Source organism: Spea bombifrons, chromosome 3 (assembly GCF_027358695.1).
Source record: "Spea bombifrons isolate aSpeBom1 chromosome 3, aSpeBom1.2.pri, whole genome shotgun sequence".
NCBI lineage: Eukaryota > Metazoa > Chordata > Amphibia > Anura > Pelobatidae > Spea > Spea bombifrons.
This window is the reverse complement of record NC_071089.1, coordinates 83,711,609-83,739,014: the sequence shown is the minus strand read 5'-3', so window position 1 is coordinate 83,739,014 and position 27,406 is coordinate 83,711,609. Positions and strand designations below refer to the sequence as shown.

The window sequence follows — 27,406 nt, the reverse complement described above, 5'->3', positions numbered from 1 at the left end:
CAGCAACCTAACAGAGGATAGACAATTTAGATTGAGAGACAATCAGAGATCATGAGCACTGGAACTGAAGATACCAAGATTAATTTTAATAACTATGTATTGTTTAACGCATAAACACTATTACATATGTTAAGCGTACAGAACTATAAAATAAAGGATTTGAAATGTTACAGATCTGCTCTAAATTCCTCTACTCCCTGGTTTAAAAAGCCTAAACAGCCAAGGGCAGAAGGCTCATGAATGGTTGATGATGACAAACATCTACAGTCCCAAAAGTGGTTTAGCAACTGCCCAAGAACATTTCCCTGAATCACATCTCAAGTCAACTCAGTTAAATTTAGCTTTTGTTTTCTGAGAAGTAATTGCTTATGTGAAATATATCAACATATACTAAGAGCAACAGAAACTCTCCATAAAGCCCCAAGTTGTGGAACAAGTCTCCCTCTTTGGACATTTCCAATGTTGGAAGGTACACAGCAGAAGAGCCATTCTAATTGGGGGGGGGGTCTATTTACTAAAGACCAATAGCCTGACTTTGGTAGTTCGTGTCTGCAGAACTTGGCCTCAGCTTTGATTAAGTGTGTTTGGTCCATCTAAGACAGCAGCTCAGCAGTCCGCGAACCATGTTGAGTTCAATGCAGTTAGTGAAGACTCGAGTTGGTGGTCGCACCACCTTGGTTTTACCAAGATTGCTTTCAATTGACTAATAGTACTTAAAGAAAAAGCTTTTCTGTTGAGGTAGAATTTTTTATGGTTACCAACTGATTTGGGAGCTGTTATTTTGACAAATATAAATAAAGTGCGGCAACACAAAAAGTTTAAATTGACACTGTACTGTTTTTTATATAATAAGTACTATTAATAAAGCACAGACATGCAAGAAATCCACATTATGACTTGAGATGTATATTGGGGGGAGGGGGTCCATTGGAATATCACAGGGCAAAACTATAAAAAGTTTAAATGTTTGTTACCAGAAGAAAGTTAAGAAACCATTACATGGTTTTGTATTATAATATTTAAGAGAGGTGCTCTGAACCCATGCAATCTAGACATCGGACATTCTCTGTTATTTAGACTTTACAACTGAAAGCATTAAAGTGGATCTACCACCCTTCCCAAAGCCTACATTTCACAGTTCACATAGGACTTGATGCAACATGGTGCTACTTAAGCCTCCTTTTCTTTAAATGTAGTTAAAACATAGCAAAATGTAAGTGCTATAGTAACATACATCGAGAGACATGGATGTATTACATTTTTAATGAAACCAGTGGACGATCTGAAGATGTTGAGTATGCGTCTCAGAAGATGGACATGGTAACTGGTAGAAAGAGTTGGCCCTTAGCCATGAGCAGTTGGCCTTTTTATAAGAAAGGTCTAGTGCAGTGCTTAAGAGGATTACAATTTATATGGGGTTCAGCAGAAAGAAAAAAAGCCAGATCCAAACAAGTTCAAGTGGGTAAAGTGTTGCATGTGTCTGTGATCTGTTGGCTATTTAATGATGGTAATATGTAGAAAACCTGTTGTCTTGTTCCCTTTGAACATTAGACGAGGGGAAAGGGACGTGAGGCATACAAATCATAGCTCCCTGGCGTTGGCAGAAACGCAAACATGGAGACTTCAAAGCAAACAAAGCTAGATTTGGAGTCTTTCCAATTATGCACTTTCATTTCCACCATTACTTAATTTCGGCCCATCTTTTTTGCAACCTCTACCTATAACGTCACCCTCCTCATGATTTTGACTGGTTGTGCTGGGCTATGAAGCAGAAGGCATCATACCAGAAAGCTGGATAAGGGATCAATCCTGGCACTACCTACAGGTGTCTATTGATGCAGACCTCAAAAAGAGATTGACATGCAAAAGACAGCATTGGTTTCTTTGGGGAGAAAGCAATAACTATAGCCGTGTCATACATTGTATAATTTTGCAACCAACAAAGAGACCAACCCACTAAAGTTTATTGTGCTTTATTTGAATTGTTAGCATGAAACTTAAACACCAAGGAAAACTTGATCTCCCACAGGAAAATGTAGGAAAGATATTTAATATAAACACCCATCATGTAAACAATTACCATTACAGTGGTGCAAAAGCTTCATAGCAACCACACTGCTGCAGAGATGATAATTGAAGGCGATGTTTCCTAAAGGGGAACCACAACATCTCATAACTACTTCAGTAGGAACTGTAGAAACTCCCATGTAATAAGAAATATTAACTGATTGGCGCATGGTTGGCCAAAAAAAAATGTATTTAAAGGTTAGCCTTTATTACCTCATTTACTTTTGGTGTTTTGTTCATTTGGTGAAGAAGCCTAGGTGTGGTGAGGGTGGCAGGTGGGTAACAAAAACATGAAGCTCTTTCAGTATAATCATGGTCTACTTTATATCCAGAGAAACCCAGAGCCAGTGGGGGGGGGGGATCATGTCCACATTTTACATATTAGTGACAACAGGCAGTTTTTAGGATGGGCAATAGATTCCCTATTGTGACGCTACGTTACATGTACTTATCAGCATCATGTGATATATGCACCATTAAAAAATATCTGGAGGTCTTCCTAGCAATCAGAAGTCTGAATGGCGTTTTATTACATCGTAACCAGAACGACAACATTTCCCTCAGGATACCAACACATGTATTTATTAAACTTTTAACATGGGTACGAGGAAAAGAAGCGTCGGAGGATGGCCGGCCAACAAAAGGAAGTTTCAGATCTAACAACCGTACAATCCCACAACTGAAACTACAAGGGGGTTATACAAGTGAAATAAATGCCCCTAGGAGGCTCAAGGTCTGCGGGATTATATATCCACACAGCACATATTCCTTTGAGACCGATGTCTTCCCCTGTTGTAGTTCTGAAAATGTCCATATCCACATGACATAATTCAAAAGGCAATAAAATGGAGGAAAATGATCATTAACACAATCTATAAACAAGATAAACAAAACCCAACATGCTTCTGTTAACATTAAGTGTTTGATAGTTTTTTCTCTCTAATCTTGTATGTGCTTCACTTGTATTACACAGCCAGGCACTTTTAGAGCATTAAACTGGATGTTCCGATTTCCTGAGGCAAAATGACTAATGTGCCTTAAAGTACCCAATGCAGGAAGAATGTCATAAACTACTGGAGCTTATTCTATAGACCATAAAGTATAGGTTAGGTGAACGGATATAAACTATTTCACCTCATTAAACGCATTATAAAAGGGAAACTCCAACATGTTTCCTCTGCAAGAAATGGTGGAGATGGCTCAGTAGATAAACAGCAGATTTAACCATGAAGGCCCAGCTCAAGTCACAAAGGATAAAGTCTTCACTTAAACACGCAATTGTATGTATAGTTACAGTGACCAGACGTAAATGTACTTAACCTCATGGCAGTGTCTAGGTCCCATGAGCTGGTAAGTACCGGTAGTATTATTATTATTATCATCTCTGCTAATTAGTATGTGGATAGCTTTAAATAGATACACAAAACAATAAGTAATTCAATTGATTACAAGACGATCCCCCAAAATCTGAATATCAATTTAGGAAAAAAAGAAAAAGCCTGTATTTAAGACGACCCTACAGGGAAGAAAGTTTTACCAGTAAATGATAATTCATGTAAACTATGTAAACTATTATTTTTTTTTAAAGCTATGATTGAGAAAAATATTTTGTTTTTATTTCTTTTTATTTTCCAACCTGCCCCCCCAGTTATGCACATCTGCCCCCAGGCTTGCCAATCTGCCTTAGAAATGCCTTATACCCCTATATCGCACTGTGCCCCATGATATGCCTTTTAACCCTCTATATGCCACTGTGCCCCATGATATGCCTTTTGACCCCCTATGTACCACTCTCCAGAAATGCCTTATACCCCTATATGCCACTCTGGCATTTAGGGGGTTAAAAAGCATATTATGGGGCAGAGTGGCATATAGGGAGGTATAGGGCATTTCTGGAGGCAGAGTGGCATTAAGGGGGTTAAAAGGCATTTCATAGAGCACTCTGCCTACAGAAATGCCTTATGCCCTCCATTTAACACCCCCCCCCAAAAAAAACAAAAAAACAACTTACTGGCGCAGGGGATCTGGATCTTAGTCTCATAGTCAGACCTATTTGAGGTCTGATTATAAGACGAGGGGTACTTTTCAGAGCATCTGCTCTGGAAAAAACCTTGTCTTATAATCGAGCAAATACGGTATGTCTTCATAAATTAGTACATAAATCTTTGCTTATATTGTCAGGTTGGGGGACCCGTGCCTGGAGCAGACCAAGGGGTCCAGAATTATGATTCAACTAATAATATTCAGTAGAGCTTCTTGTTCATGAAAATTTAATGTAAAAATTTAAACCAAATACTTTTGGGTCTGTCCACTAAATGCAGAGTAGTAGTTTTAATTCCCTCATTTTACTATTTATTATGATCGTCATACCCCAGTGAGCCTCTGCTGAAAGAAGAGCTTGGCTGGCCCTGTATAATGTAAAGTTAAATCAGAGATTTTATTTTCAAAATCTGCTCACCCATTGAATTATGCATTATACAGGACCAGCGTTTGCCCTGAGTGAGATGAAACCCAAATTCTCCCTTTAGTGAACACTTTTGGTGTTATTCCAAATGCCCAAAAGAGCTTCAGCTAAAGAGTAGCTCTGGTTCACATTGCCAAAAACATGACATCATAACAACCTCCTGCAGTTTGTGCTACTTTGTTCTAAAAGTATGTACTTCAGCTTTTTTTGTTTGTTTTTCATACTGTTGGCCATGTACATCACAGAACCCTGCATACAGCACTGTTTCTTGGAAATATCTGTATTATGGTATCATTCTGAAAGGGGATTTTCACACAGCAAAGAACAGATGGGTTCCTATAAACTACAGCAAATGGGTTTTTCTTTTTAATAACTTCCCTTTCAAACCGATAAAGGAACAACATTGTTACATATATTCAAGAAATACCTAATGAACAAATAGGGCTGTGGGAGTTGATGTGAAAGCTATGGTTAGGCCAGAAAAGAGGAATTTGGTGTTATAAAAATATATGCACTTTGCAGAAGTTCAGCTGGGCATAATGAGTATTATTGGTAAGATAGAGGAAGTCTGTACTCTGATTTCCAGGACATGTGCATTGTTTTAACTCTTTGGGACATGAAAATAAGGAATATTTTAAAGAACCCTCCTTTACTGGGATTCCAGTATATTTTTAGAAACAAAATCGGGAAATAAACACAAATACAATCTACCAAAAATGGTCTATTTGCGATATGAAAGACAGACATCGTATTGTAGTGGTTCTACTTCTTGCTACCTTTTCCCTAATTTAGGATCTGGGACAAGTCGCCTGAGTAATTAGGAAAGAATATGTTCTGCTCGGCTCCACAAACATCATGAAGGGACCCAGATAAGTGTAGCCTGGGGTACATTAAAACAGGAATACTATATAATGCAGGATGGGGCGATTTGGATGCACCCTTTTTCAATTGCCCCCCGTTAAAGTCTTCTTCAGAAGAGCTAGGCCACAGATAATACAGGTGATGCACCAATAAAATACAGTGGACAAACATATTTGCCTCTAAACGTTTTTTAAGATTGTGGCAGTTTAAAAATGAGCCCTGTTAAATGGAATACGATTGGCGATGGGTAGTAGGAGCGATAACAAGGGCTCCGTGTTCTTTAGCTCCCTTAGCACACTAACATCTACTCTGTGAATGTTTGGGTACGCACCATGAAAATGCAATCTAGTACATCCTCTGGGTAGATTATTCTCTTACATGGCCAGATTACGATTATCAGTTGAGGTGATGCGACATGCCCCTGGTCTTAGATTGTCTGTCCTCCTTTTAAACCAAGATTCTGACACTTGCCAGAATTCACCTGGGTATATTTGTTCTGCATCGGACATTCTAGACCCAAGAACAAAACAACCTTGCTCTGTTAGGCACGCAAAGGGGTTATCGCCGTGTGGCTCTGTGATTCTATAGAGAACAGACTCATAGGATCCTTTCTTGGTCACATAGCCCTGTCTGTCTAGAATTCCCCTAATACTTTCTAATGTTCCCAGTGATCTTGAAGAAAAAAAAATGTACACTGAAGATGAGCTGGGCTAACTGCACACACAATTGTCTGGGACAACCCCAACGCCCAAGGGTGTTTAGCCTATGTGTCTTGGTCCACAGTTGTAATAGGGATGTTCTGGACTTTTTGCCGAGAGAATCCCTGACATCACTACAGTTTTCAGTATCAGAATAATCTGAATTAAGACACTAACACTTTTCACACCAATTTCCTGTGCCATATTAGAGGCCAGACTTTATGCATCTACATACTATTTGTACATTATGATTTACAAACAGACAAGCATGTAAAACATGTAGTGGTTTGAAAGAAGGCTAAAAACCTTTTATCCACTAGCAGTCAGGTACTGAACAATAGACATACAGTTCATATGGATTTAATACCATCAAGGCGCAGCACATATATATCCACTAAAGACACAGAGAAACATAATATAATCACAGACTGAAGCCAGCATACACGAAAGCGTAATGGTTTTATCTCAGATCAGTGAACAGAAGAGTGATGTTAAAAATGTGTTGTGACTGTTCCTTTTAAAATATCTACTGCAAATGGCAACATGATTTAAATACACATTGGGTTAGGTTGTGGAGAATTTGACAATTAAAATAGAATCGCTAAAAGTTTAAGGCTACTGTAAAGGAGATGAACTCACCACATTTAGAGCCAAGCATGAGACTTTGATAATCACAGGAGACCTGCTGCTTTAAGCTTTTGCATGCCACAGGTGATGTTATGTGTGCCCTTTTCCTGCTTTTTGTTTAATCGTGAATACTGACATTCTGTGTTTCTGATAATCAGATAAAGCCTTGATTGAAAAACTTAAAAAGACCACAACAAGCTCATTGAGGGTTTGACACTTAGACATGAGCTCAGTAATGCATAATATTGTGCTCCATGAACTTCTAAGGCTCCCTCTGAAAGCAGGGATGGGAGTAGGGTGATCACATTGGCCACGTTTTCCAGAATTCGGATAGTTTGCTGCCTTACAGTGTGTGTGATTTAAAAGACAAGGGAACCAACCACTCCCAAATACTGCAGGACAAATCTTTACTGTCCTGGAAATGGTCAATGTGGTCACTGGGGTGTTACTTCTGTTACTAGTGTTTGTATAATGCTGTCTTCCACTGTACAACACTGTGGAATATGTGAGCTTAGTAACTAAATGTCCACAACATATTTTTGGTCTTTATGATGCCTGCGTGGTTGTGAGGGCTCCAACTAAACTGCTGATACCTATTTATAGGGAGCAGAAAAAGAAGATGTTTGAAATCAACATTTTTCTACCAATAGGAAGATCTCAGAATGATTATTTTTGTGCAGTAGTTCTACCTTACTAAAAATGGCAGCCTATGCCAGCAATTACATACCATCACCGCCTTCAGATGGTCCTCCTCTGTATGGATTGTATTTGGGTTTTGGAGCAACAACAGGTGCAAATTTCTTGGGAGCCTGTTGAGTTGATACTGAGATGCTAGGGATCCCGAAACCTTGAGTGGTCTCCATCCGGGCACTCACATGCCCCATTCCATCTCCTGAACTCTTTGGTGGGAGCCATGACGGATTAGACATGTTTAAATTCTAGAAAAATCAATGATAATGGATCAGATTTATCCATTTATTCTGGATTTCTTTGTATCTACACAGTAAATGACAGCTAATTTAGTAAACTGACCAAGCTTATAATGTTACTTATTAGAAAGAGGGTAACCTAGAAAGCTGTATTTAAAGCATGAGTATGTAAGCATCTAAAATAGAATTACTTTTTTCTTGTCTTGAAGATACATAGAACATTTTCTGAACCGTACCTCATTTTCTGGCTACTCCAATATTGTATTTTTATGGAAAAAACATTAAGGGTGCGAACAGTATCATATCTGATTTGGGCAAAGACCTTTACAGCTCAAGAATTTGGTTTAATATTGGCAGCTCCCAGTTTTCAGGCCTACAGAAGAGCTATGGTGAAGTCGCTCATTTTGTATCAGAACAGATGCTTTGTCAGCAAGATCCAATAATCTGTCTACTAGAATAATTGGAAAACGTAGAAGAGATGGTTACTGCTGTAGTCTTTTTTTTGTCACTTTCTTTGACTTGTGTTTTATTCTTACAGCAAGGTCAATGACTTGTGTTTTTTAACAACATAAGAACTGACAGACACAAATGCAGGAGACGAATAATGACAAATTGCCAGTCCCTTCCTTCAACATCAGAAGGATTCCCTAAATGGAAAAAAGGCTTGTCAGTGTGATATTTTAACATTAAAGCCAAGAGGAAAACATGTACATACACAATGTTAAAAACACATTATCACCGACTTTAAGCAATGCTATCTATGGCTTTGTGGTAGATTTAATATAAGACGTATTAAGACACAAAACAAATGGGGCCAATCAGATCCATGCTCCATGTGGTACTGTGCCAGATTTTCCGAAAAGCAGACAAGCTGAATGCTAACTTAATGCTAATTTGGTCCACGTAACCTCCATTTCACTCATGGCTTCAATAAAAATGCTTTACACATAGTACCTACATTCCAAGTGCATCAAGCACTTCAAGAGATATACATTTTACAAGAACTACATTACGTCTGTTTGCCAGCAGGTTTTCCTCTGCTAAGACTTATCACCACAGGCAACCTGAAAGCCACGGCTATCTGGAAAAAGTCACGGCTGGTACTTCTATTGATTTCAACCATTGACTGCTATCCTTCAATTCACCAGTAACTGCTTTTTTTTTTAATGGAGCCCCCCAGCCCTATGTTCATGATACATGCATTTTGCAGGGACTCCAATGCACTGTCCTGCATGCAAATCAAAGCAAGCATTGTTTAATAGACTCCCTGTGTAACTCCTCCCCCAGCTGCCTCTAGTGAACGCAGGGTGCATACCGCAATATGCTTCTGGCACATGCTCATTAAAACTAGCAGCAACCAATCACGTGTATGCAGTTTTGCTACTGAGCATGTGCAGAAATTTTACATACTAATGCTTCCTAGTTTCAGTAGCTGCAGCCAGGAACTGCAAAAAGACAAAAATCTAATTTTCTAACTCAAAAAATGCATGGGCCATTCTAAAAGGACTCCAGCTTGCAGAAAAAAAATAAAATTTGTATTCTAGATCACTTTCTTAAACGTTACTCACCTTCACAATTGAAATTTCACTTTAATTGCACTCTATAGTATATAGTAAGCAAATAAATCTTGGTCAATCTGTCATTTTATTCCTTTTTCTCAAGGTTGAATCTCATACAAAATGAAACATTGAAGAAGCCCCTTAAAGTTATCTGGGCACAATCTACCAGCGTCAGCTTTTGAGGCACATGAAAGATAGACATTCCCTTATGAAGGAGGCAAAATCTGGTCATAATTGAATATTTTTTTGGAGGCATGATATGGGCATTCAGTGGTATTAGTAATTATATTTCTAATGCTGAATTTAGTTACAGAAGTGTTAAATTGAGCCGAGAATGTGTAACATTTTGTAATATTGATTGTATGACAAGTTCGCACGTTAGAAGTATTTACACACAGGTTCTTTTTCGGGCTATGGACTTATGGACATTTAAGCCTTAAATACTGCTTGGTAGACTGGCTTCCAATTCTACAAGGCTTTCAAATATTAAGCTTATTTCAAACTACTATTTATATCTTTATATTTTCACATAAAAAGTGGGTACTGCAATTCACACTTTTTATTTTTACATTTAGTAATCATCGTTATGCTGAAAGAAACTGTTCCAAGAAATGTTCTTAATGCTTCCCCAATGGGTTATGAATCAGATTTTAACACTATATTCATATCCTGAGTGTCTGCAACTATAATGTGCTTCTGTTGATGAGTGGCATATCACAAACTTTGCTGAGCACGTGTAAAATGACTAGAGGAAAAAAAAAAAAAAAAAAAAAAGCTAGTTTTCTGGTCTGTTCAACCCAGTTCAACAAAGGACTACCGATTGCCGTCCAAAAATGAAAACTCTTCCCGGGTTTATGCTCCACCACACAGTGAGCGCTAGATGATACAGTAACCAAATTAAACTTCTTATGGTGCCTGTGGATTTTTTACTGTGCAATTTTATAAAATAGATACATTTGAACTGTCCCAGAAAGATGACCCAAATGTTAACAAATATCAACTCTGGCATAGTGGCATAAATGTTTGCCACCTTGGACTTATCTTCTTCAGGTGCAATGATTGAGATTCCATCTGAAACTTCTAAAGTCTCCAAAGTTTATGTGTTGGCCCAATAAAAGGTCTCCCTTGACTAAAGATCTCAAGGAAGCAATCAAAATTAATATACCATGGAAACAATACCAGAAATATACCATGGAAAAAAATATTTTTCTCCTTCAGCATAAAATATTTAATACAGTCCCTTTATCTGCAGACCTGTAATACAAAATGGTGGAATATGCCCTTTAATTTTATTCCAGTCTTTACTGTGGGCCATCATTAGTAGTTTGCCATGCCTTTTTTTTCTTTTAACAAATTACATATGTGTATGTATGCATCTGCAGAGGTGCTCTGGATTTATTTGTGATATCTAGCCCACTCGGGCATGTCTGCAGAGTCTTAAATGGAATTATGGACTCCAAAAAAGCACAGAGTATCCTTTACAAGAAGAGCAAAAACTAACTGGTGGGCAAAATAACACTGAATATATCAATTTTCAGAGCTAAATATGGTAAAATCCACAGGCGGGCCAGGAACGCTGCCAAAGGGACACAGAAATCGTCCAATTGTTTATTTTCTGTGCACATTTTGCATTTGACAAACACATACTTGTACCAAGTGCCAAAACTGAGGTTCCTCTGCTGCCAGTTTAAGACTTGGCCAGGAATGACTGTCATGTGGCCAAACTATTTTCTAACCCAGATTACTGTCTATTTTTTCACTTTGAGGGATGTCCTCTGTATGGTTAGTGAATGTTTAGATACTACCAAACTGGCTCCCATTACCCTCATATACAGTCTACGGGGTTTACGGTAAACGCAGAGCCGTCCATTGGCGAAAGAGTGAAAACTGTAAGCTCCTGTTCAAGCTGGAAATATATTCGAACATCACAAAAGTGAAGAATTAATAATGAAATCTAACAGCTAACCTTTACAGAACATTCTGACATATATCTAATGAATAGAAAGGAACAGATAAATGGAGAATAGTACTGTATAAAACGTGATTCTGATGCAAACCTGATCAAACTCTGTTTTTTAAACATTTCAACAGAATTACATAACATCCAACGTATTATTTTCTGTGTATGAAGTGTAATTATTACACAAGGCAATGTATTTAGTGTAAGTGCATTTATGAACATCACAGAAGATCCATCTGTGATAAACTGCCATTAAAAACTCTGACAGACATGTAAGCTCAGCAAAAATTTCAAATACAAACAAACATGCAAATCTACACACTAAATTTTATATGTACAAACACTATTAAATGGGTTTACTCTGCGCTGAATGGGATGACGCAGTATACGGGACGGGCTTGCAGGGTTCTAGCCTCTGATCACTGCTTCGCAAACTGCTTCTTTCATGAAGACCCACTACATATACTTGAAACATCGAAACCTCTCAGAACACATCACTGCGTGTAATGCTTATTTAAAAAAAAATAATAATAATTGTTCCCTCTTTAAAGACTTTTTTTGTTTGGTCAGCGACTGTCACTTAAGCTCTATAGTATTACATACAGTATCACACCACATAAATTATGTTTGAGGCTCAGATCCTTCAGAGGCTTTAGATGCCCTTCAGACATGTATTCATACATTTACATATGAGGACATGTTTGAAGACATGCGTAAAGGTCATTTGATTAGTACACCTGATACAAGGAAGAAATTCAATACTCAAACCGTTCCCTGCATTTTACCAAGCTCAGATCTGTTGAGATAAAGTAGGCACAGTTTCTAAAATTAAATCTCTAAAATAATTACACTGTTCTACAGAAAGTATGCGTCATAGAATGCAGTTGAACTTTTACAAACATACTGGTGAGATTTACTGGCAATCTGCAATCTAAAGAGCTCTTATGTTTTAAGGAATCATTAAATACCTTTGACAGACTGAGGAGGAAGGACAAGACATTTAGTACAGTAGACACAGTTCCCCTGCATATATTGTGCCAAGTAGACTACTCTAAAATAGGCCTTGCTGCTTCTAATGGGCTAGGAACATCACGTTGCAATGTCGATTGAGCTGGAGCACCACACAGAAGACTTAATTACTAAACACATTTTCTAACTAGGAAGCAAATGATAGAGCAATCTGCTTCCTTACCTCTGAGGAGGATGCTTGTTCCAGATCACGGTGACAGACGTCTGCGTTCCGCTTGGTCAAACTGTGCAATGTCTGAATAGGAGAAAAAAAATAAAAACATGTTTCTTATAAACAGCTTTGTACTGCTTAAACAATGTTACTATTTGCTCTGTACCATCCAAATGGCTGATACATTATTTGAAGAACAGAAGGGGACAGCATTATGGTTAGAAATTAACATATCTGTAACAGATTGAGGGGTAGAAAGAATGGGCAGAAATATATAATGTATATATTTCTGCCCATTTTTTCTACCCCTCAATCTGTTGCATAGATTAATAAGGTTGTAATGTTCACTATATAAGCATGTGTGTATTTATTTATGCCTAATAAGTAAAACCGGTGATGGTGCCATATTGCGCCAAGAGAAGATGGCACCATATTGCGCCAAGAGAAAATGGAGCCATATTGCGCCAAGAGAAGATGGAGCCATATTGCGCAAGAACCATTCAGAGGCAACATAGAAGAAACAATCTTTTGAGACCTAAGCGGTCTCGTCTCTTATCTTAAGAGACCTCTTCTCCTGAATGATCTTGTATGACGATGGCTCAATTAAAGATTTCAACTTCAGAATACACACACACACACACAGATGTAACTAATTAACAAGAGACCACTAAACTTATAGATTGTTTCTGTTCCTTTAAAATATTTTTTGTATTATTCTTTACAACCTACTTTTTATATACAAATTGAATGTTTGCTTTGATAAACTCAAAATATTCCCAGATCAGGGTCGATTCAGAGAATTGAACACCACCCCAATAATTAAAATACATAAAATACTGCACGTTTCCACTCTGATTCTAGATGAGTTTTAACAAGATGGAAAAAATCTGGCCCTAAGCATTAACTCTAAAGAGGTTTAAAGAGCCAGATCGTCCGCTCGTAAAAACCAAAAGAACGTTCGATAAGTTCTCATTTTAGTTTAGCATGCAAATGAGTCTTATAGAATTACTTTGTGACGTGGCTAAGTATGTCATCTCCTCCGCAAGAAAAAAAAATGAAATACTGGATTTATAACAATTAAAAAGAAAAGTTGAATTTTGATAATGACGAAGGTAAGTGAAAGAAATTTCAAGAGGGGGGGAGTAATAATGTTCCTTACAATAACAGAATATTTCAAAATCTAATGCTACTCAAACAGGATTTTGATCTTCAATAATAAAAAAAAATTCAATTATAGCTGCAGACCTATGTTTGAGTACAAGAGCAATTGAACTCCTTGTACTTGTTACATTTCTAAATATAAGCTGGTTGGCATGACAACAAAGATTGATGGATCTCTTTTAAGTACTGTATATTTAATTGTCAGCATTTTGCAACGAGTCACAGAAATGTTGTGTGAAAGGTCCAGTCGTCATGGATACTGTGGGCTATTAAAGAAAAAAGGTACATTATAAAAAGAGGAATACAAACACATGAAATAATAGTTGAGCCAGTGGAAAAGAATTATTGGTAAGCAAAGGAAGCCTTTAAAAAAATAACATATGGTTCTGTTTGCATCACATTACTAAAACTCAGCAACATTTAACAGTATTTATTCTTTTTTATGCATGTAAACATGTTAATGTAAAACAATGCTACTCAATTATAGGAGGAAAATATAAAATAAGGATACTTTTAGTGATCTAGATTTATCTTATTGTTTAAAGGTCAACCTGCATATGTTGCTCTAGCACGCTAAGCGATGAAATAATGATTCCATCATTTTGGCCTGGCATTCTTCATTGTGATTTGAGTGGATAGTGCATATGGGAGTCTGATAACTCGTATGTCTGTAGTATAGTGAAATATTTCAGTTCCGTAACTTTTTCATACATTACGAATCCTGACTTAACAAGCAGATGGTATATAGTCAGCAAGCTCCGGGTCTCAGGGTACGATGTTCCCTAACTATAAGGCACAGGTAAACGTCTTGGTTTGCAGATGGGGCTTACGACATTTCATCCTACACGCTAACAAATGAAGCCATGCATGACCTTGCCAGACAGCTTTTCTCTATTATGAGATCTCGATGAAAAGCATTTTTTAGGGGCTCATCTGCATTATATTTGCTAAAGCCACAGTGTTTCACTTACAGGAGAGTTTTGGATTTCAAAGTCACGGGACTCTATTTTTAGAGTGTTTTAAATGTAACGTTAGATGCAAGGCTTTGCCACCACTCGTTTGGGAAGACGAACTGGTGGTTTGGATGTAGAGTATGTAATTATGATAATAGGATTACTAGCAGCCATTGGGAAACTAAATATAAATACCTTGGTATGTTACTCTCGAGCTTCCAAATAAAACTATGGAGGAAGATATTCAGCAGACACAGTTACCTTTCCTTCCCCTGCCAATCAACTAATTCAAATACTCCAACCTACTAGAAGATGTTGCTTTGTGTCTTGTCAGACTCCAGCTACATAAGAATACGTCATACACAAATTCACCGGTTGTTACAATTTGAACGGATCCAAATGCAAAAGTCTAATAACAGGTTAAAGGACTTGTCAAATCCTTACAAAGTTTATCAAAGCTACATGCAAGCTTGTGCTTTTCTTTCTCCTGTCGGTTTAACTGTAAAAGGGACTCGGGGAAGAAACACTGACTAACTTTGACAAAACAAACATGACAATTTATTCTTTTGAAGTACTCTCACTTCTCCTTACAACCACCTTATAAAGACTGTCAGAACAAATAAGACGCCCACCAAAGAAAATAAATAATCGCGTAGATCCCATTAATAGGAAGCGAAGACGACTGCTCCCATGGCATATGTACAAGATGGGTTTTCTACACTGCTTATATTGATCTTCATTACTTGGGTTTTTATGGTTAATAGACGCACGCTTCCTTTTAAAAGTGCTGTTCCACATACGCTGATTAACTTAATACTTGGAACTAAAAGCAGTATTAGAAACGTCATTCCTAGTACCCTTGAACGCATGAAGAATTTCCTAGCCATTCATGGTTTTTGCCGGAAACATCTAGTTGCCCAGCCACACAAAATGGGCACTTATCGGTTGTTGCCACAGAAACTGAAGCGGAGTCTTCAAAGTTTGTATTGTTTTAAAGTAATTAAACATTCAGATGGAAGAACAGCTAAGGTTTACTTGCTTAACACTGATGAGGGCAATTACATTTTTTCTCTCGATATACACATTTAACCCCTTAATGACAAAGCCCGTACATGTACAGGCTCAGAATGCATGGTTTTCAATGGGTTTAGGAACCGCCCATTGTCCTTAAGGGGATATACACAGCATGCACACGCTTTACGTAAGATAACCATGCAAATACCAAAAATTTACAGTTACCAGTGCTAAAAAAAAAAAAACAAACAAAACACCCAGCACCACAGAAACATCCCGTTATATAATTATTATATAATATGGAAATGGTTTCCCTTGAAGACCCAAACGAAAGCCAGCAGTTTGTGTTGTTGTTCCCCAGACAGGCGAAACACAGCCAAACATCTCTCAAACTGTTCTCCAGACCACAATATCTCAGCCAACATCTTTCTGATCACGGGTTTAGAGAGAAACAATTCTACATGGTTCTAAGTACATGCAGGAGTTCTAGGCCAAGATAATGGCATATATCCGACACTTTCTCAGTGCTAGAATGTTATTGTATCCAATAGTGCTTATAGATCACTGTGCCAATGTAAGCGTGTATAGGAGACAACTGTCCGCCACGGTCAGTCCCATCAAAGCAAGTGACGGCCGGCACCAAACCAATTAATTACATCAGGATCACAGCATCACAGTAACAGAACAATACACGGAATATCTGTCCGCATGCAGGGGGATGCCTTATCCCTGCAGTAACGGTCTTAGCTATAGCTGTGCATTTTAAAGACGGCACTAACTTGTATCAAACAAGAAGAGTCAAGTGGACGAAGAGGCAGCTCTTTTGGTAAGAGTTAAAAGAAGCTCCCAGCTTACACAGCGCCAGTTTTAGACCCCCAAAGACGCCTAAGTTATGTAAGAAGCTGGGCTACCTGACAGATATATGTCACTAGAAGGAAAGTTCCCTGGAAGTGATCCATAACTAATGATCACAAAATGTCACATCATGTTAAGGGAGCTGGTTTCATGTTGCAAATCCAACCCACGCATGTGATTTCTGGGACACGGACATTCCATTTTAAGCAACGCACAATTCCGTTCAGATCTGTACTCGTCAGGAGTAAGGATTCATGAGAAGCTATTATATAATAATTCTAATATTTAAATCAACGTAAGTGCTATAACTGATAGCATTAGACCGTAAAAACACGGGCATGTGATACAAACAGAAATCTATATTCATACAAATAAGATACATTTTCTTTATCGCGAAAACAAACATTTTTATTGTTTAAAAGGCAAAACATGTAGAGCTGTTAAACTGCTTCGTCCCTTGAGTCTCAACAACAATTTGGGCTCTGTCTCTCCATGGTAAAGCAGATGAGAGAGGCAGTCTGTTTCTAGCTTCTGTGAATTCTTATAGGAACGTTCAGACTATCGACAGGACGGATGGTAAATTCAATTGTCATCTGCTGCGCACAGCTCTAATCACGGGAAAGGCAGCTGGCCTGAAGATAGAGTTCAGTAAATAAAGTTGTTTAAGGGAGAGCATTCATGCATATTGATTCCAGTATACATTTACTCTATTCTCAGTGATATATATGGTTTGCACTTGGGTTTTAATCTTAGGTCTCTCAATTAGAGACTAATACGCTACAAAACTTAAGCTAGTGCCAATTATACGATTCAGTTCTCTCTTTTTTTTCTTCCTTGTTTTTCAGTAAACTATTAAAGGTTGATGAATTTTCATTTCTATTCTGAACAAGACCAACATAATTATCCTTGTACAATGTCACTTAATATATCTTTAAGATAAGATATACACCATAAATCCCCATTTCTCAATAATGCCCGTTTCCCTTTTTCGAAATCAGAGATGCAGAAGTTTAGTCCTAGAGGACCTCCAACAAGCCACAGTTTTTGGAAACTGCTTGAGCACAAGCATTTAATCATTCATTAAACTACTTATTTCCAGGCAAGGACACGGGGAATTCCTGGCCTGTTTGCAGTCCTTGAGGGTCAGACTTGTGCACCCACGTTCTAATTAATGGTTGCAAAGCAAACTGGTGCAGGCCTTCTATAGTTATTATTAGAAAAGGAGTCCTCCATGTCATTAAATTCCCCCACTGGGTGCTGGTTTGCAAACCATAAAAAACATTAGGGTCCATGTAAAATAGTCACCAATACAGATTTAGCATGATAAATAGGATTGGATTGCCCCAATAGCAGGATTGGATTGAGCCTGGTATCTGAGAGATCACTTAATATATTAAGCATCAACAACATTAATGCGGAAAAGAGAGATGACCTTCAAGGTCTTCTACAATGTGAGGGACAGTATGATTAAGACATCTGACACATGCAGTGCTTTCTAGAAAAGCAAATGTATTGTCATTAAGTCATGCATTACTCAGAGGACACCAGTACACCTGTTTATCAAACTTTAATGCCAGTACAAGAGAAACAGTTCCAACCGGACACATTTTCACAAGGAAGCAAAGTGTTAGCAGATGCCAGGCCAACAAGCACAGCCGGAAAGTACCCAACACAAAGACAGTTTGGGTCTCGTGACAGATCAATCATGCAACTGAAACTACAAGGTGGGGGTCATGTATAAGTGATCCAATGTACAGATCCTGTATATAGTTTATTAAAGGGACATTATATTTGGCAACGGTTCACTTTAAATTTGCCAAGTCCTTTTTCTCTTACAAACAATACTACAAAACTAATGTATTACCTTGTAATATGCATCTGGATTGTTGCAACTACCTACTAACAGGCCTCCCATTCTTCCCCAGCTGCAATACAGTCTGATCACCTTTGCCAAACTAATTCTCTTACCCTATCGCTCATCTGCTGCCCCCCCCCTGGCTCCACATACCCTCTAGAATAAAATGTCATCCTCTGACCTATCTAAAAATAAATATTCTACTAAATGTTTTCTTAGATCCGTCCACGACTTAGCCAAGAATTATGCAAGGAACCCTGGTGAGTTTCAACATCAAGAAGGGCTGTGTTAACTTTTCAAACTTATTAGATCAAAGATCTTGTGTTGAAAATGTCCATATCTGTCAGTATACACCTGAGTATGTTTGTATGCGTTGCTTTTTTGCCGCTGGGGGAATAAGCTTTACAAAGCTATTTTCCTCCCAGGCCCATTCTAGTGTATAGTTTCAACTGGATTTAATGGTCAAACATAACACTGCCGCAGCCATAAAGAAGCAGAGGACGAGTTTTCCCAGTCTGAGAGAAGAAAACCCACAGCCCTGAAGATTTGGGTGGCTCCGACATCCTTAAGAAGGGTTGGATTATAACACTGCAAAAAATAAATATGTAATCCTCTATTCCATCTATCGTTTGACTGAAAACAATACATTTAAAATAAGCAAAAAAAAAAAAAAATTAAACAAAATATCAATATCGCATATTAGCAACAATGATGAAAATAATTCTCTATAATATTTAGTAAGGATTATATACAGAGCGTGGATCAGGCTAACAGCAGATGGTGACACTAGGAGGCAGAATGAGCTCAGTCCAAAATACATACATGAAATTACATGCAGTAAAGATCATAGAATTATAAGAGAGGTACAGCGATAGCCAGGTAAACCAAAAGTTTATATGTTATTTATTATTATGTTTACATGTACTTTGGCTCTCCTTTTGGTTTGTAGGATTGCAGCGCATTTTCTGTAAATTGCATTGTATTTTCAATAAAAACAATTTAAAAAAATTGAGAGGCACAGAAAAAATTACCCACAATTCAGATTTTACAATGCAACCTTTGTAGGTGCCAGCGTCAATGTCAATTAAAAACCGTGTCTGAAGACTCATAGTGATCAAACAGGTCATGCTGTATTAATTAATTTTAAATGGCGCTGGAACACGAGGAAAGTGAAACAGTACTCCACTGTGAGAGTTTGAAGGCCGCAAACTTTGACATGGATGGTTATGACACACGCAGACATCGGCATCACTTCTTTAAACCAGGAGACAGTTTCATCTCTTCTCAGCAGATTCTCCGAATTCCACACATCCTGTTTCATTATGATCAAAACACTCAACTCAGAGCTCTCTCCCTCTCTCCAGTAACATCAGTTTCCCTTTTTGAGAACCCGTACTTAGTGTTTGTTACAAAACGCAGTAACAAATGGATTGAAAACAGAAAAAAAAAAAAAAGTTTAACCTGTTGATGACCCTGTGAACGTAATAAATATTGACAACCACTAGGACATAATACCACGTTGTTGGTTTTTATGCATCGTTAGAAATATTTCCCTGTCAACGCACAGGAGATCAGGCTGCCTGCTGGCATATTGCTGTCTCCAAGCTAACAGGTTCAGCGTCGATACAATTACTGGATTTGAACGTTCCCTTTCTGGATGTGTCAGTTGTGACACTGCTGGATGTAGCCCTGCTTCCTGATCATTATGTGATCAGCTACAGTTAGATCTTAGGGAGAAGAATGAGAAATAAGGGTGGGGGGAGCAGTGCAAAAAATGTTTTTTTTAAAAAAAACTGAAATTCACAGCCCTACCATTAGAAATCTAAAATAAAAATAACAGTAAACATACATACAGTGCCAACTTTGCCCCCAAACAGCTTAACAATGCCAACTGTGCCCACAAACAGTTGCAGAGAAAAGGAAGGTTACAACTTAAGATGTATGTATAATTCTATATATACACACACACATATATAGATACACATCCAGAGATTACACACACAAAGTCAACCAAGTAAAGGGGTCGCAGAGTTTGAGGTAACACACCTGCATTGGTGCTGCTAGCGAGAGCTAATGATTAATCAGAAACACGCACGCTGTACAAGTCACCTGCACTTTGTCACATAAAGTAGAGTTGCAGTGACAGAAGGCAGTGTAAGAAAGCCCCAACTCTCTCGATTCATTCAGTGTCACCTAGTAACATCTGTATTCAGACCCCACAAATGGAGTGAACGCATTGCCAATGTGTATTGACTGAACTGATTTACTCATTTGCACTCTGGGAGCTGCCGTCTAAGATAGTTATGCAGAGGTTGCTAATAAATTCAAGCAGGGATCTCAGAAGGTATGTGCATGTGAGAAAGGCGTTTCATGTGAGGCTTCATACATCATTAAGCCAGAGTCTAATATGAAGAAGTCACCTATTGACAAGTCACTTGCAGTGTAGTATAAATGAATTTCGCTGATGGACAGAAGCACAGAGAATCAACAAACTAAAAAATAAGTGAACAATGTATACAGTTACGTTTGCTATAGAGAGTATGTGGAGTTGTGACAAAAACATTGCTCTGGACCTTAGAGGGTTAAACCCCCATGTGAATCAGACATACAAGGTTTTACTCATCTCCCTGCGGAATCAGGGTTACATGGCTGATCGCATTTTCTCTGTAACCACAAGCTGGGACAGCACCTCAGTGATAGAGTACCTTGTGATATTTTATGGCTTACTCAAGCAGCTGGTGACAGACTTCAGAATTTTTACGCTAAAGCTTAACCATTCTAGCATGATCAAAGTTTTTTTTTTCCAGAACAGAGAAGCTCTTTGGCAGAGTAGGACCAAACCATGCAAAAAAAAAAATTGCAAAATATATAAAAAAGCTAATCATCCGAGTATGCACTTGTTCCACAGAATGATGGCAGCATCGAGGTGGATTCATTTTCCATTTGCTCACTGGTCTCCTGATCTTGATATTCCAAAATGGTTTGCTTTCTAAGAAAAAGTGTTGTGTGTCGTGTTGCCCAATAAATGTCTGATTTCTTCATTGTTATCATTTATTGCTTTATATAGCCCCAAGCTCCATTATCCGTAGCGGTGTACAATAGGTGGACAGGACATAAGAAGTTGTATATAACAATGATTTGACTTAAAGAAACAGCAGGTTAGGAGAGGCCCGCTTAAACGAGTTACAACTTCATTAAAAGTTGCATGTCTCCTTCCAAGGACTTATATGACAGGCTTAGGCCAACGTCCATTAAGTATTGTATACTGTAGTTCTCAATTCCCATCACTGAAAGCGTATCAAGATGAGGCTTTGCTTACTGTATTCTTAAGTTTAAATGTGACAGCTGACGGGTCTAGGCAAGCACATAACCTGCTTAGGAATCATGGAATGGCAGCCAGAAGGCTTACGGTGGAAGAGGATACAAGAAAACCACCAAAAAGAAAACGACAAACATTTGGAATATGTCCACCTGCGCTACAGAAGTGACTTAGAAAGAAACACTATATTGTTTTAATTAAGTATTAATGGTTGGTGAACAAGCCAAGCCTCACGCTGCTGAACCAAACCCAATACACCCAACAGGAAGTCTATAGGGACACACAAGAGGCGGCATTTTATCTGCCTCAGTTTAAGCTCACGCAGCAAGGCTTTCGGCAATCTGGGCTGAGCCAGGTGTTATACCTACATATACATAGGATCCTCAGGCTGTATAGAGCATAGACACGTTTACAAACATTAACAATTTCTTTGGCACTAACGTATTGCGCAGTAACAATGTAAGTTGACGTTTTCCGTGCGTAGTTTAATATGCTTTTAGAGAAGGCACCTTAAATACTTCATTTCGGACAAAATCTTATTTCATTATCAGCACAATTTCTGAATGCATATACAGAATGAGAAATAAAAATATCACTTGATTCCACATGTGACTATACGTACAAGTCTATGGTATGTATAGGTAGAATGTCCGGTCTACAATAAATGTCATCAGACAAATTTTTGGACCATTCATTTTCGGTCAGCAAATTCCGTTCCCTGCCCGAAATGTATTGCCCAGTGACCATATTCACTACACTTTCATTTTCGTTCCCTCTCTCATGCTCTTATATGCATCTGACCACTTCCAGATCTTCTTCATCTTTTACCTTGTCTTTTCTCCTCTCTCCTTATCTTTGTGGACATAACCCTGCGAGAACTTGCACCAAGTGTTGACCGTTTGGCCAAAGTCCCCACCGGGTTATGTCCCGACATGTGGACAAAGATAAAATGAAGATGCAGAAGCAGTCAGCAAAGAAGATAGGGAGAGAGTGAGAGTGTTTGTGGGTGTATGGAGGCCCATGAATTTCATACGAAAATTCTGAGCTTTTTGTTTTGTTTTCCTCTGATTCATGGGGGTCTGGCTTTTTGTGGGTTTGTACGAATTGCCAGGTTTACCACGCTTCTATAAATTTGCAATTCGTTTGAATCCAAATGCACAAGATATACACGCACACATATACACGAACATTTTGCTACAGGAAAGGGTTAAGTTTCTGCTCCAAAAGGTATAATGAGCATGCCAATATCAACCCTCCACATATCCTCCTCCTGCACCACATCATATACAGCAGTAAATCCTGCTGACATTACACAAGTGGTACCATAAGTGGTAGCACCCATTCGCCACCAACTCAAGACTCTATGGGGCAATTCTTGCCCTTATGTATGAGTAGCCCCCAATGAAGCCACTCTCCTGGAGGAGAGAAAGCTCTGAGTAGCATACCCTGGAAAGTTCCCAGGTATGGTGATTACCTGGACCGTGCAACAAGAAACTAAACTTTCCATATTTTTTGCATATTTTACATTATTTAGGGGGTCAGCAATATCACTTCTCACTGCAGAGCGTGCGCTACCGACTGTACAGCACAATCATTCATAAAATACCAAAACAGCACGAGTAAGGAAAACCTGATAAAGAAAAAAAGTATTTCCACCCACAGACAGCCCCAAGCTGTCGTTATAACCACTTTATAACAAATTGCTTCCTCTTAACTGTTATTTTGGTGTTGGATCATGTATTGCTGCTTAAAACTAAACCATTATGCTGATGATTCTTTAAGGAAGATCGCTGTGGAGCCTGACAGATACGAAGCAAATTGCAATACGGATCATACCTGCAAATGGGACTCACACTGTCTAATTAGTATTTATAAATATAGCGTTTTTACCAGTGTTAGCAGAGATGCACGCAAGGATCCGATTACCCACCAAGGATAAGGGATTGGTTTTCGCAAACAAAATATCTAATTAAGTCGGTCATTCAGAAGGAGCCACAATGATAGTCCTTTCTGGAAAAATCTTTAAAATATTGCTTTTTTCAGCTAAGAAAAAAACATTAAGGGACAGTCTCCCGACCCAGACAGCCATACCATGAATAAGTAATTTAGTAAGTACTGCAACATGCATTTTTTTAACTTTACTTAAAAACGTGCGAGATAACGTGTGAGAGCAACGCAGCCAAGTCACTGGCATGAAAGCACATGGGAGAATCGTTGCTGGAGCTGGCTGGGGAAGAGTACTTGGTGCCTGCAAGAAAAGGAGCTCGATGTGGGGTTATAAAGCATTATGATAAATCTCTACAAGTATTGGAGTACAAAAATAAATTACAAGGTAGAACTCTGACATCACATGGGGACTGGAGTTTGGAGCCACCAGCTAAGCATTAGTTTCCTTCCTAAGCTGCCCCTACCTACAGACATTTCAGACCTATGTATTAAGAATGAGCAAAAGGACCCTTTTCACATATAATCAAATCACTTTCCCAGCAGATCGGTGGTTAAAACCTTGTAATTGTCCAAACATATCTGTAATTCATCCCAAAAACCATTTCACAGGAAACATAGGGGCTTTCAAAAGGTATGGCCAGCCCCAGACATGCACAGTAAGACAGAGAGGAATGCCTTGTATGTCTGGTATTCCAGCCAGCATCCCTCCCCTGTTCCTCTTTTCTCCGTATATGGAGACGAGCCGCGCAGGGCCGGCCGCACAACAACTTCCTGCCGCTTCATACTGTACCTCGCTCTGTGTGTGTTTACTGGAAAGCCACTGAATCTGTCTAGGAAACGATTACTGAAACGCAGACAGCCATATTCCGCAAGCAGTGGGAGCTTTCTCGGGAACAACCAGCCCTAATGGTGATGGTAAACAGGTGGGAAGCGAGCAGCCAACGGATTCTTAAAGGCTCAGTCATTATTCCAAGTACTGGGTCGCTGCATTATGAAACCTGTACATTTGCAGATGTATATACGCAAGCAGTCACGTCCCATACATGCGCTTAACTATACTGTATCTCGTTAAAAGCATTGTAGCGGCTACATATAATGTGGGGAAGCACAAAACTCATGTGTAATTCAGGGCAAAGTAAACCTAAAAGGCGTTTTGTCGCCAGTATGTCAACTTGCATATTTACATTCTAAGCTGCCTTTCTACAAAGAGATTCTGTTCTCGCACTTAAACCTCAAGCTCCTGCATGCGACAAGACTATAGGTGGTTTAAGTACGTTAACCTAGATATTTAAATAGTTGTATAGGGGACGGTGCCTCTTTAAGAAGGATGAAATTGTATTTTGGAAGGCAGCTATGCCGCCTGTGAGTTCAGTTTGACAGGCTGGCATCAGTGAATATTCATTAAAAATATTTATATATCAGATTACTTTGGGGAGCTAAAGTAGAAGGAAGCGCATGAGGATGAATACAACAGTACACGGAGCCAAAGTGTTCCGGGCACGGTACATGCTGCACTGTGACTGCAAAATTAGGCCAGTGCTTACATTGCCCGCACATGGCGATTCCTGAAAGTACTTTCGTCTTTAACCCTTCACATCTCAAATGGAAATTCATTTGCACAAAAGAACAAGCAAGGACTCCACAGCTCAGAAAACCCACAGTGATCCAAATGTCTAGGGGAAAGCATTAGAATTACTGGAACATGTGTACTAAATACCCCATCGTGTATCGGGGAGCCATATGAAGAAGCTTTACATTTATTTATAATAGTAAATTCTAATTAAAAAAATCACACACAATAACAAACTGATACAAAAGGAGAAGAGGGCCCTGCTCTTACAATCTAGTCAAGGTGCTAATAATCTTACAGAGGTCTCCTTTCCTCCTCTCCCTAGAGGAATTTTCATTGATAACCAAACGTCTGCATTTGGATCCAACAAGATGCAATTTATGTACAGATTATAGTAAGTGGCAAAGTCTCAGCATGCCTTACATTATTTACATGAAACGTACAATACTGTGAGCACTGAGATTGCTTGCTGCGTTTGCTGCCTGGGATTCTGATTGGCTGCCGCTTGCTTACTTGGGGCCAGGAAACTACTAATAGCACTAACAATCTCTTTTATTTTATATATTTCACTGCACCACAGCAGGACAGACACTGTCTCTATTTTGCAGACTTTTGAAACGTTATTAGAGATATGTATCCCTTTTACAACGTATGATGTAGCACTGCAACTGAAAGGGCCGAACCGTCTGATATTAATAGTTACATCATAGGGAACTTCCACGTTTTAATGAATGCAGGGTGCGGACTCAGCAGGGGAGGGGGTGCCAGAACCAGATGCGGCTTAAGCACTTCCTCCCCGTCAGACACCTCGTCCTTGCACATGGCCAGATGCGCTAATGTATTTCTCCCTGGAGGTCGGCTGGCATGAATCATGAGTGTTTTGCCGAAAATAAAGGCTAAAACATTTGCAATATTTATTGGCCTTTTTCTACTTTTAGGTAGGTTTTGTTTGGCATTTTGGCAAATGCTCCCAACAGCCCCACCAATGTTTGCAAGTACTTTAATATGAATTCTCTACCTGCAAAATAAATACATAAGCACCTCACCCGCTGGAAACGCTGCAGCCAAACACATCTTTAATGCAGATAGCGGTGGGGTGGATTAACAGGTCAGAGGGCTACAGTCAGCCAGGGCTAGGCATTGCTCATGGTGGACATTTACCGGGGTGGACAGTTTGATGATGTTCTATGGACCTTCACAAACCTTGTCGCTGACACTGGTGTCCTTGTATGGACACGTTGCCTCTCCCTGTACATGAGCATTGAACGGTTATGTATTGTAAGTCAATTCAAGATTTGATTCATACAATTAACCCTTGCAGAACAGTTCTTTTCTGTTGACTGCATTAGTCCATTATATATCCAACTTGAAGTTTACACAGATGAGCAACATATGGCAAGCTGCTGCCACCAAAAGAGTTAAATGAATCAAACAGATTTGTGACATAAATCAGGACGACTGTGTGCCAGGCTGAAAGGAGGACATTGGTAATGACATTGGCGAGGTCCTTACTGCTGCATGGCACATCAAAGATTACAGCATCTCCCTGAAACATCAAGTCTCATCTGAAACCATGTCACACGCCATGTAACGCAAAAAAGTACGTGGAAAGGTGCATGTTCTTGGATGTTCAAACTGCTGTTACTCTTGAGCCAAGCAGCGACCATGTCTTGCATTGATCAGCAAAGTCAAAAAAGCCACAGCTATCTTACAGATCAATGTCCCAACAAGATTTCATTAGGCGTATACTGGAAGTTAATCAATACAAACACAGCGTCTTGTTTGGTAAATAGAAGCTTAAAAAGGTAAAAGCAGGGTAAAATCTCTATTTGGGTTACCAGGTGACTGCATCCTGCACAGGCTCTCAGTGGAGTCTTTTCCAAAGAAAAATAAATATTTAATCATTTAAATACACCTGCTTATTAAGTAGCGGGGGTATGACAGCTTTTACAAGCTTCAACAAGCCACAGAAAAGGGAGTGTATTTCAGAGGAAAATAATTGGCAGACAGACCAAGGTCATAAGTTAACGCCAAGGCAGTTTTTAAAGCATTAAATAAACTACCATTTTTCTGGTAGTCAATCATCCAAAGGCTAACAATCACGGGATTCACAGTCCAGAGGCCGCTGGAGATCCACCTTTATCTATAGCCACCAGCACAATTAAACAGAATGCTCAGCTGACCCTATAATTCATAGTTTAGCACCCACACTGGGCCTGTGTGAGTTTGTTTACAGATTCAAATAAGCAATACTCGAGTAATGGAAAGCCACCCCATGTGTGTCTACCATGGGAAAAGCCATCCTTAACTTCCCATTCTCTATATATGCATTATTACACCTAATTTGTTCCGGTGGCCGTTGCAGGGTTTCGTTAAGGAGAAAGGGA

The 27,406-nt window shown here is 38.9% G+C and overlaps 1 protein-coding gene across 6 annotated transcripts in view; it reads right to left on the bottom strand.

The window, feature by feature from the left end:
* The window catches only part of LPP (LIM domain containing preferred translocation partner in lipoma), a 110,156-nt gene that overhangs the window by 58,667 nt on the left and 24,083 nt on the right, over positions 1-27,406 (bottom strand). For 2 of the 6 annotated variants that reach the window (XM_053458772.1, XM_053458775.1), the window contains 3 exons: positions 12,358-12,429; positions 8,156-8,293; positions 7,445-7,655 (listed from right to left, as the gene is read on the bottom strand). In XM_053458772.1, coding sequence (XP_053314747.1) covers positions 7,445-7,646 — 202 coding nt within the window. In that variant the 5' untranslated portion in view covers positions 7,647-7,655; positions 8,156-8,293; positions 12,358-12,429. Of the gene's footprint in view, positions 1-7,444; positions 7,656-8,155; positions 8,399-12,357; positions 12,430-27,406 lie in introns of those variants that run through there. The other 4 variants (XM_053458771.1, XM_053458773.1, XM_053458774.1 and 1 more) reach the window with 3 other exon arrangements.